General features: G+C 36.9%; 1 protein-coding gene across 3 annotated transcripts in view; it reads right to left on the minus strand.

Moving 5' to 3' along the window:
* The window catches only part of LOC308698826 (SAM and SH3 domain-containing protein 1-like), a 231575-nt gene extending 220620 nt beyond the window's left edge, over positions 1-10955 (minus strand). For all 3 annotated transcript variants that reach the window (XM_081379207.1, XM_081379206.1, XM_081379204.1), the window contains exon 1: positions 10169-10955. In XM_081379207.1, the coding sequence (XP_081235333.1) occupies positions 10169-10672 (504 nt within the window). In that variant the 5' untranslated portion in view covers positions 10673-10955. The remainder of the gene's footprint in view (positions 1-10168) is intronic.
* Positions 10956-12442: the final 1487 nt, after the last annotated feature.

A 12442-nucleotide genomic window follows, 5' to 3' on the forward strand; every position in this document is an offset into this window, starting at 1 on the left:
CCCCAAGGTACATACAGCTCTTATCTACTTGAATGCAGAGAGAAAGTCTCAAAACTATCAGATTATGTTTCAATATCATATTTACAGCCACTTTAAGTTTACTATTTCTCCATGTCTCTGAGTCTAAATTGTTTCCTTCAAATCGTGCCGGGTTGAACCTGGCTAAAAACATATGATTCCCTTGGTGGATTTTGGCAATTGGAATCTCAGAAGGGTAACATTATTACACCCCCTGGGTAAGACATGTTGTCTCTAGTAGTACTAATGAATGATCTAAATTTTCTTGTAACTGTTTTGACCTTAAGCTGCAGACAGGTTTCATTTTCTCTGGACGGTTATGACTGTATCTCTCATTAGTGTAATTGATTGGGTGTTATACCTCAATTTATACAAAGCAGAAAAGGTATTGCACTTTGGAGTCAGACGTAATATCTGATCACTGATGCCAAAATTTCTGCATTTTAATGGACGACTAAACTAGTGCACAAAACAGACTGAGCAAACAATGAAGCAATGGGTCATTTTCTTTTTGAAAAAAACCATTTCAAAACCATTTGAATTCATAAAAAAACCATTACAGTGCACAATCTGAACCCTTATCCTCGCCTTTAAAGACAAATAGGAGAAGAGTGTGGAAAGTTGTGCTACTTTTTACTGAAAATGTCCTCTAATCAATTAATTAAATTAGAGATAAAATACAGGTACACTACAATTTTAAAGATTAGGGTTGGTAAGATCTTTTAATGTTTTTGAAAAAAAGTCTATCCTCACCAAGGCTGCACTAAACATTATTGCATTTTAAAATAACTGCTTTCTGTTTTAATATATTTTAGGTTGTAATTTATTTATGTGATGGAGCCAATCATCTGGTCTTCAGTGTCAAAAACATGTGTTGCTTAATATTTTTGTAAAACCTGTGATACATTTTTCAGGAATTCTTTAATAAGAAAGTTTAAAAGAACAGCATTCATTTGAAATAGAAATCATTTCTAACATTTTTTATGTCTTTACTGCTACTTTTGTTCAATATAATGCACTCTTGATGATTAAAAAAAATATATATATAAAAAAAAATAAAAAAAACACACATTACCAAACTTTTTTTACAAATCAGTAACTCCCAAGTCTGCACATTCACATTTTGATAAACCCGGAAACATTTAATCAGAAAATTTAGTTCTCAGAATCTCAAACATAAAAAGAAATGTATACACAAAAATACTGCAGGAATTATAAATACATCCAAAACCATGTTGTTACTAGCCCAGAGTAAAGAGCGTCACAGATTAACAACACTCAGCTTGCAAACAACCACAATGATTTATAATGCAATTATACTGTCAATCAATCCAGTCCTAATGTAATCAAGGAATTGTTTCTCCACTAAACTGATTCACTTCAATTACAATAATCCTCTTTAATCATTCCTCACAATAATCATACAAATGTCTACCCTGGTCACGTTTATTATAAGATGCAGTCATCCGGTGAAAGTTTATCATTATTACTGATGCAACACCCACATCATGTTATGAAAACATTTTGAGATACTATTGCATCATTATGGTGACAACTAGAGACACAGAGGAGTCAAAAAGTCCTTTATAGGCTCTTAAACACTAAATGTTTCTCACCAAAACATCAAACTACTGTAACTGGCTTTTCTTCCACCACATTATTGAACGATGAAACATTGCCATCACAGAATAAAATCACATTTGTGACAAAGCAACAGCACTATAATACCTGTATCTGATTGAATGTGTTGTTAATGTTACAACCTCTGACCTTTCATTTTATTTCCATCTAACACAGACTAAAGGCAGTTTTTTATTGAAACCTCAAATGGCTTTGCTACAATTCAGTCATAACCTCTGGCTCTTTAAAGAACATGTACATTGTTCTTGGATAATCAATCATTGTGAATAAGGCCAGTGACACCAAAAATGTCAAACTATTTTACTCAGATATCAATTTTGTTCTTTTCTGCATTTCTGATGTAACATAAGATTCAGCGAAAAATAAAAGGTTTCAGCTGAAGTGCAGCTGATTTATGATGAACATACTATTTAAGGCAGATATAAAGCTAATTATTATTGATTTTCCATGGTATATTCTTGGCCTTTCTAAATGCATCAAAAAATGCAGATTATTTTTTTTCTTAAGGAGCAGTTGACCCAAAAAATAAGAAACATTTTAGCATGAAAGGATTCCATTCTTTGCGATTGCAACGGGGAAAAAATAAGCCGGTATTTTTCCTTTTGTGTTTAAGAGTCAGCAAATAAATGACAATCTTCACTTCTGGTGAATTATACATTTAATACAATGCTTTGATAGCAGTACTTTGACCCTTTTTACAAAGATAGGATGGATTTGGTACCTAGACGTGTAAATGTTCTTTGTTTGGATATGTGCAGGTATTTGGGTATGCAAATCAACCCTTGAATGACCCACTTTACAATCGCCATGTATTTGCCCTAAAATGATTGTCATTTGTTGATTTAAGTTACAAACACCTGTCCTTTCCCAACCCCTGTCATTAGATAGCTCTGATTACCATTCCCTAATTATAATCACAGATTTTGTTTATTTGCTCCTTCATGCATATTGAAATGTAAATTTTCTCTGCCATGAAGAACAAGGTCACGTCTCGTGGATGCAGGCGACGGCCAGGCGCCTGAGAAGAATAGAAGCACAGAAGCAGAGCATAATGAGATATTAAATAATCAAGTAGAAGGTAAATGATGCTTCAAATAAATACTGACAAAACCATTTATTTCTACGATTCCATTGGCTCCATCTGTAGAAACATAGACAGTAGCAGAGACACAAAACGACCAACTGTTACTGCAAGTTTGGAGAGTTTGACAGGAAATGAAGGGGCTATAAAGCTGTTCAGAAGCCTGAAAGCTTTTTTCTCTTCAGCAAGGACTCGCTGTTGTACAAGCTGAGATCATTAGACCAACGGACTGATGATTCACTGCCTGACATTTACATGAAATATTTCTTTTGTGCCTCAGTGTATTGGCCTTTACATGTGGATTTCAACCAATCAAGTTACATCGACTCATCACAGAGCTTAGCAGATCACATATGATGGCAAATATTATCATCAGTCTGCCAGGAATCACAGCTGTGTTTAACAAGGTACCAAGCTGAAACAAAGAGGAAGAGCAAAACTGGATGTTTTTGAGACATTTCATAGACAGTAAATGAGGTCTATGATCAGAACTGGATATTTTGCTCTGCTTACTAAGATATGTCTGTGAAATAATGAGTGTGTGTGTGTGTGTGTGTGTGTGTGTGTGTGTGTGTGTGTGTGTGTGTGTGTGTGTGTGTGTGTGTGTGTGTGTGTGTGTGTGTGTGTGTGTGTGTGTGTGTGTGTGTGTGTGTGTGTGTGTGTGTGTGTGTGTGTGTTTCAGTAGCCAGTGTCCTTTGGCAGTCAGTAAGAATTACAGTGAGGACCCAAACTATCACACAAACAGACACACACAAGCAAACAGCACCACAGGCCCTGTTCAGTATTCTGCCCTTCGTAAAACAGAAAACCTGGCTATTACTGTACCAAAAAAAAAAAAAAAAAGAAAGTGGAAAGTCATTTACTGCAAAATTCTGTGAAATTATATCACAACTAATTTTAAGAAATTCTAGAAATTGCTGGATTGTGAAAATCCACAAACAACCACCCCTTCATAATCCTAGTAGAAAAACTACCATTAAGTGTTGCCATGGCAACCAACATCCCCATCCTATTTCATCTGTCCTCCCTCGTTTTCTGTACGCTGAACAGGATCCATCTGAAAATCCATCGTCATCATCGCACTTGTCAAAAATCAAAGAAAAGCGCATCTGTGTTTAGAATTCAATTTGCTGTAAAAGAAAAGCACAACTCCATGAGCAGACAAGCACACAAGCCTTAATGTGACCAATAATGGTATAATAGGGATTAAAGCTGAATAAATGTGTCCTGTGCAGACCCTGTCAAAGAGCGTCATAAATCACAGGTAATTATATTGCATCAACCCCCATTTTCCTCTCTTTGGTGCAATGTGTTTATGTAAATGTCACCATGGCAACATAGAGGGAAGTCTCAAAGAATTCCAAAACAGGTGGGAAGAATGTTCGGCAATAAGGGAGAAAGAAAACAGGCCTCTCTATCTTTCATCTCACTGCACTCTCACTTTGTAAACATCACATTAATGGTACAGCAAAGAATGTTTTAAACAGCAAGGGCACTAAAGGAACAAAAGGATGATCTTATGCATTTATTTCAAAATACTTTTCATTACATTTAATTTCATGCATTCTATTCTTTTTCTTCTATGTGTGCTGAATTCATTTGTGTGACAAAACTTAACAGATTGTGCACCAACTATAAAATCTCCCAGTTGGGCCATTCTTTGATATGTTATATGATGCCTGGAGATTCGTTGTTAACACATGACATGAATGTGTTTGAGCCATATGGTGCAGTTCAACAGTCATATTACAGCTGTTGTACATGCAGCTATGCCCTATGGGATATACAGTATAGTGGGTTATTTTAGAGTTTTGACAGATGCCATTCTGCCACATGCTGATTTGCAGACTTGTCAAAAACTGCACTTATACAACAACAACGAATATTAGCCTAGAGGCCAATTTGACTAAAAACAAATAAACAATGTTGAGCAAATAATGCAAATAAAGTTGAGGAACTTGAGGCTCCTGCAACACAATTAGCAGCCACATCCGACTGAGAGCAGTGAAACAAATAATCTATACACTACAATCAAACATAAGCTATAATCTCTCATAGAACAGCTCATACTGTATGTTGATCAATTATTTGACTATTCTGAGGATTTCAGCTTGTTTTTGCTCAAAACTGCTTGCTTACTTGCTTTTAGCACCTTTCATCTGGAGAAATTGCACCAATTAATGTAAAATAAAATAGCTTGTGTATGTTCTGATTAACAATTATAAATTATTTAGCTGTTATTCTACAACACATTAACATATTATTGTTTATTTTTGTGCACTAATTATCAAGACATCAAAGCACTATTTTTCCTTACCAGGTTACAGACAGAGCAAACACTATCGACTGCGAATCTCCAACTATCAATTTTCAAGTATTTCTGTTAATATAAAATCCATATGAGTAATCCGACAATTATGTTCTGTCCATGGCTGAGCACACAGACTGAAGTTCAACTCAAATAAAAACTGACAGAGCTGTCTAATTGAAAGAAGCTTTGTGGGAGTTCTGTGGGCAAATAGAGGGGAATTTAAATCTGAAGTCTGTGAGGTTATGAGTTCCATTCACATAACATGGCAAAGGCTTGCTGACAATTCAAAATCAAACTCGATGAATACAAAATGAAATCATTTAAAGCAGCTATGAAAGCCTTCTACAATCTTATTGTCCACATGCATCTCTAAACCTCATCTCTTTCTGTGCACCATATTGAAGGCATCACAACACTGTGAAAATTACTCTCTGGAGAAAATCAGGGGTGTCATGCATGCACCAAGTTGTAAAACATAGGACAAAAAAAACTTTTTAAAAGTCTCGATTGTACGACATACCAGAGAGAAGTCTGACATTTCACCAGAAGATCGAGTTTTGAAATTTTGATTAAAAATGACCAGGTCCAAAAAACTTAAAGTAAAATATTCACAATAAGATGAATAGGCCTATGCATTGCGAATAGTGAATATTCACTATGCATTTAGAAACTTTAGAAAACTACTTGGGTTATACAGTATAATGCCACTTGCAGATCTGAAATTGAAATTTGCATTGTAATTGACAGCCTCTGATCTGCTTTGAGTTTCTCATTAACTAATTTTATTTGAACGGAAAAAGAAAACTTTGGGTATTCTGTTCTACAAAACAATACAAAAAAAATGAATTATTTTTTAAAAAGCAAGAGTTTCGAGCAACATCCTGGTGGGAGGTAGATGACAGAATTTTCAGTTTAAAGCAAATCACCTGGTAAAGATATGACTCCATTAAAAAAAAAAAAAAAATGTGACTGCATCTAAATACAGTTGGCTCAGTTTGAACAGGCATGATGCTTCTTCAGAAAGCACACAGAAAAACAAGGAGGGTCTTTAACGGAGTGCAATTTTTCAATAGGAAAATCATTTTTCATAAGGGCATTGAGATTAAGAGTCAGTGTGATTGTGGTTTTTACTTCCGTAGCATTCTCCCACTTGAAAAAAATAATTATATGAACCCCTATATTATCTCCATGCAGAGAGCTCAGTTTAAGACCATATAGGGTATATGTGCTGCCTGTCAGCATGAGCCTGATGGTAGATAAAGAACATAACCTACTTTTTTAACAAAATAGTGATACTCATGGACATTGTGTGTTTGTATCATTATGCATTAACGGATCTATCCTGTCCGTAAAACCGATAAGACATCATTAAATAAATAAACCTCTTCTGTAGTTAAGGAAAGCATTATAGCTATTTATTGCTCCCCCTAAGGTCATTTGTGGCGTCATAAAAAGGATTATGGTCTGGCGTGTGAGGGGATGACATTCCACAGCATATTATCTATTAAGAGCTGCTAGTAGAGAGTTTTCATAGATCAGCTATAAACAAAAACACCACAATAAGCCATTAAACTACTGTAATCTATTTGTGGATAAACAACCCAACGAGAAGTGAGGAAAGCTAAAGCCGATTTTCATTGTATGTGTGCAGCAGACAACAACTTTCAGCAAGCCACAGAAAAATCCTCCTCAAGGACAAGCAAATCATTTGCAGTGCAACATGCATTTCACACAATAAATACCTGTTTCCCACAATCTACTTCACAATGACTAGACACAGTCACATGAGGACTTGCGAAGCCATCAGCGTAATATCACACAAAAGACTTCCACCCTATGGCGAAATCCAATCTTAAGAGCAACACAAATCACCATTTAAGTTTATTTAGCCTACTGAAACCTCAGTATACAGATCTATCACAGCAATGAAGCTTTGACACAAAACGTCAGCACTATCTCAGAATCACATGGGAACTGAAAACATTACAATTACTTCCCTAATTTAACGCCATAATAAACTGTTGCCTCATAAATCAACACTGAATTGAACACTCCACACAACTGTGTGGTTCATTCTGTCCAAACATATGTTCAATGAGTGCCTGAGGGACCATATGCTGTGAGCTTATCGTTTCAAAGTAAAAAGACATATACAAGGAACTTTCTGAACAGACTGAAACAAATGAACCGTTTTAAATACTCGGGTTGATGTGTGAGTGTTGGAAATCTTAATTTATTTTGCTAAAACAAGAAGACAGCAAAATCAACATTGAACTCAAATAAGCACAGTGATGCGGTCACAGTAACAGCTCTCCGAAGGGGAAGATTGTGAGCGAATAATGACTTGGGTACATTTTGTTCTGTCCCGTACACAATGTTATCATACAGCCAAACTATCGAGAAGGGTCTGTCTGCATCCCGCAGTACTACAAAACCCCCCTACAAGTTACACCTGCTACATCAAGTTACTACAAGTGAATGTCATAAAACAATCTTTTCAAGTATTTTGTTTTATATATGAAAAGTGTATATAGGCAAGGCCTATATTGCTTTCGCATCTTGTGAAGTATGAAACATAAAATATTAGGCGTAACTTGTAGTGCCGTGATTTGTAGTACTCCGGGACATAGTCCCGGGACACTCTTGAAACCATCCCTTTAATTCAAATATTAATTGGAAAATAGTCAACTATGCTAGTAATATGAGCATGAATATTTTGTTCATGGTGTGACTCTAATTGACTTGTAAACAGAGGCAGATGAAGCCATTCATTTTTCTTGTTGGTATTTACTAGAGAGAACAATGGCGACTCATTTATAAGGTGTGACATGGGAATGGATGTGTGAGAATGTGGCTAAGCCAGCATAAGTATGTATTTTAGAGAGTGAAACAGAAGTGCAAAAGACTGATCACAGAAGTGGACATTTATTTTGCACCATCTTCATATGTTGACTATTGACAAAAAGTTCATTAAAGGACAAGTTCGGTATTTTACACTTAAAGCCCTGTTTACAGATCGTTTCTGATGAAATAGAACGGTTAAGATTAAAATTTGGACACATGCTGCTGTCCCGAGAATTTTAGGTTTATTTCGCTTTCCCCCCCACCTACACAATGGCAGCCTATGGGCACTGGAACTATCCTTCATAAAACGCATTAATCTTTCGATTACAAAGACGTGAAACTCACCGAGTGGTCAGGGGTGTTCACTGATATGCTCACACAAAAATCGCTGCAAAAGATGCTTTCCAACAGGTTTTATCGTAATTTTTGTCCAACTCCATTGACTTTTATTAAAGATATTAATAAAGATATTTATCAAAGATATTAATAAAAATGATGTTATTTCAGCCAGCGCACATACCTGTATTTTCTTCCTGTTTTCGGTCGAAGTCCATAGTAATCGATTGTCGAGTTCACATGCATAGGTTTAGTTACCTATGATCACGCGCGTGAACTTGACAATCGATTACTATGGGCTTCGACCGAAAACACGAAGAAAATACAGGTATGTGCGCTGGCTGAAATAACATCATTTTTATTAATATCTTTCACATCTACTGCAGTCAGATTCACCCGTGATCACTCTGAAGGAATCACTCACATTAGCTGTGCACTTGTAATGACACATCAAGGATGTTAAGAGGCTAAAAGCAGGTTTAGTACTTGCCCCATTGAAGTCAACAGGGTGCAAATTTTAAAAACAGGATAACACGGTGTAGGCAACACCGATTTTTGTCGTTGTTCTCTGTATTGACACCACTCCAAATTTACAAAAAAATGAGCTTAATGTTAAAATTGACCGGAGTTCTCCTTTAAGTGTAAAATACCAAACTTATACTTTAAACCCCCCCAAAATGGGTATGAGACTGAGAATTACCCAACAACGAAAATTAATTTAAAAATCCAAACCTGTATAACTCACTTTCTTCTGTGGAAACTAAACAAAGATATTTTGAAAAATGACTAAGGGATCATTGGGTCAATGTTTGACCTCAGCATTCTTCAAAATATCTTAATTTATGTTCTGCTGAAGAAAGTAAGTCATACAGGTTTGGAACAAAATGAGGGTGAGCAGGCCTAAATGATGACAGAATGTTCATCTTTGGTGAACTAGCCTATCCCTTAGAGTCAGTAAAATATTTAATCTGTGCTTATTATTATTCAAATGTCCATATGTCATGCTGTAGTTATCACTCTCTTGTCTTGACTAATGTCCATGGATTCTGTGACTTAATAATAACTGATTTGTCATTAATATTCATCATTACTTCAAAATCAATCAAAAAGTTGTTGTATACAGTATACATGTATAAGTAACTATCTGTACAATCAAAAACAGTAAAAAATCTCAGACAATCCATTCCAATAAATGGATAAAGAGAAGCAGGATGACAATTACAGCCTCTAATAGTGTAAAAAAATATATATTTTTCATTTTACTACCAAGCTGCTGGGAACTAAAAAACACTTAGAAGATAGATGTTTTTTTCCAATAGGGAAACACTGTGGTGTGAACTCAAGCACCTATTTTTGAAGGCCAGGGATCATCTAAGAGCATTAAGTTGTTGTAAATTTAAATCCCATTACTACCGCAAGTAAATCCCCCTCATTAAATCCCTATAATAAAGTATAATGAATACTTAATCTGATACAGGGTTGCAACATTCACACTGCAACCAAACCTCTCCGAGGCTCTTTCTCCTTTTCATTCTGTTCCCACCATGAACTTCCAGCTTGTGTCAGATATGAATTATCTGATGTTATGTTGAATGGTGGATATATGCGGTGTGAGGGCATTTCCTGCACAGGCCAATCGATGGTACAGACCTACTGATCCCAAAAAATCCATTAGAAACGCATGGTGCGTCTAAATTCGGTCAGTAAACTATTGATCATATTTTGGAAACCAGATTAGGGCAATGTGCCAGTCATCAAACCTCCATATCCCTGCATCCAAGCCAAATAGCTATTATTACCCTTGTCTTCTAATCACACGGATCCTAAACTCACATGAGGTTCAATTCCTATATGGCGTGTTGTCTTGAACAGCTGATTCAAGGACAAGCCACGTGGTTTATACCGACGCGGGATAAAAAGTAAACACAACTACTCACCTTATTAGAGTATGGCTGCCTGGCAAGGTTTATCCCGTCCCTAATGAGTTTATCCCTGATCATTATCTTCAGCTTCAGTTTGGGGTAGATTTCCAGCTCCTTGCGGTTCCCCAGCGTCAGATTCCTGGACGCCCCCATGTACCCCACGCTGCGCACGGGTCTATCACTGCTCTGCTCAGTCCATGACCTGGAGCCGCGCAGCCTAGACTCATATTGCTCTGCCATGCGACTCGTGTAAATAGGTGAAACCGGGGGCATCGGCTCCAGGGTAAAATAAAGCCCGGTAGCCGTCTCCTTATCGTCGTCTTTTAACCTTTGCACCGCATCGTGAATCCGCTGGCGGTGGTGCGGGATGAAAACCCCGATGGCATCCAAGTCCGGGTCTCCGATTTGTTTGCAAACTTCTAAGTCGTCGTATCCGTTGTCCACAAAAGCCTCGACATACTGACACATTTGAAGGGTTTTCAGCCATTCGTAGACGATGTTGGGTCCGTTGGCCATCATTTTGAACGGTGTTTAAGCGTAAAGGTGAGATTACCTTTGTGAGCAGGTGACTGACAGCGCGTGCGCCCGCGGTTTATGTAAATATCCCAGTCAAAGCGTCATCTTCATTCAGTGTTTCTCTCCACTTTTTGGTAGCAGGAGATGCTTCAAAAATATCCAAGAGAACATGAATGATAATAAAGACGGTGCCGGGCACTTCAGCGTTTATCAATACTGACAATGTCGAGACCCTTCAACTTGGCATTGCTGTGTAGCCTACGTTACTCCACAACTACCGCCCCCCTTCACAGGGAATGGTTGGTTGGCGTCAAAAGTGGCTATGCTGATAACCATCCACAAAGACTACATTTTCCTCCCGTTTATTTATACTGTTCCCACAGCAGTGCCAAGAATAAACGTGAATTTTACGCACCGCGTGGATTTCCAATGGTCTTCTCCAGCGCTCTTACGAGACCGTCCTTCCCTTGTGTCTGTCAGTACGGCTTAAAGCCAACTCTTTTCCTCTCTGAAGACAAATGAAACCGCGTCTCCCCGGTTTGGAGACGAGCACATGTGGTTTCAGACTTCTAGCCAATATTTGCTGAGCAGCGTAATCACGTTGGCGTAGCAAAAGATCGGCTTTCCTCAACGAGACGACGGTTGGTGAGCAGACACGGTTTTAATCTGAGCACGCGCTGTCAAAACTGTCAGTTTGTCAGAGTTTGAGGTAAATGAAACCCTGGCATGGCGTTTCTTAAAACAAATAGGCAGAATGTATTCCCGTGTCGTTTTAATCCCAAACTTTGTTACTTTTATTTTTGGCAAAGCCGAGAAAGGTAAAGGTGCGCGCGAGGTAACTGTGGGCTGCTGTTTGCTGTGCGTGTTGCGCAGGAGCGCGTGTCTTCTCTCTGCTGGTCTGATGCTGTAATAGGATTGGAAGCAGAAGCGCTGCTGTACGTGCTGTGGTACAGTCTCATGGTGCCCCCTGCCTTAAAATCGCGCAAAACATATATTATGTTGCTCTTTAGTCTGGGAGTGGGGGTGTTTGGATCAGGGGTTTGAAGGAAAACTGTAAAAAAAAAAAAAAAAAAAAAAAAAAAAAAAATACAAATGTGATTTTTTTTTTTATTAAGCGATCAAATTTTATTAAAGTAAATAAATAAATATTTATTAATGTAAATAAAAAAAATAGCTTTATATAGTGAGTAGAAAAATATGTAACTTAATTCAAACTAGTTTTAGATTTATAATATTAATATTTCTGTGCATACATTGATTGTTTATAAAAGATACATGATAGCCTTTTACATTTTTGGATGGGGGGGGATGGGGGGGGGGGGATGGGGGGGGTTGGTCCCCTCACATGATGATGATCATATTTGGGGGTGTTTTAAAAGATTAAAAACCACTGGTCAGACAAAACACCAGTGTACATCATTGGCCTTAAACAGTGTTGTTGTTATCATAAACTAAAACTATTAAAAAATATTTTTCACCAATTAAGATGAATCAAAGTTGGATTATAATAAAATATAAATATTAGATGAAAAGCTTAAAAGGAAAACATAAAAGAAATACATGAAAATTAGAAATGTTCCTTTGATAACTACTGAAATATTTTATTTTTTTTAGGATTTACCACTACAATTACTAAAAATATAAATACATTAAATGTAAATAGAAATATGAATCAACAAAAACTAACAAAATATAAAAATAAAAGCCTATATATATATATATATATATATATATAGTGTGTGTGTGTGTGTGTGTGTGTGTGTGTGTGTGTGT

Source organism: Scardinius erythrophthalmus, assembly GCF_964197995.2.
Source record: "Scardinius erythrophthalmus genome assembly, chromosome: 11".
In the NCBI taxonomy this organism is placed as follows: Eukaryota; Metazoa; Chordata; class Actinopteri; order Cypriniformes; family Leuciscidae; genus Scardinius; species Scardinius erythrophthalmus.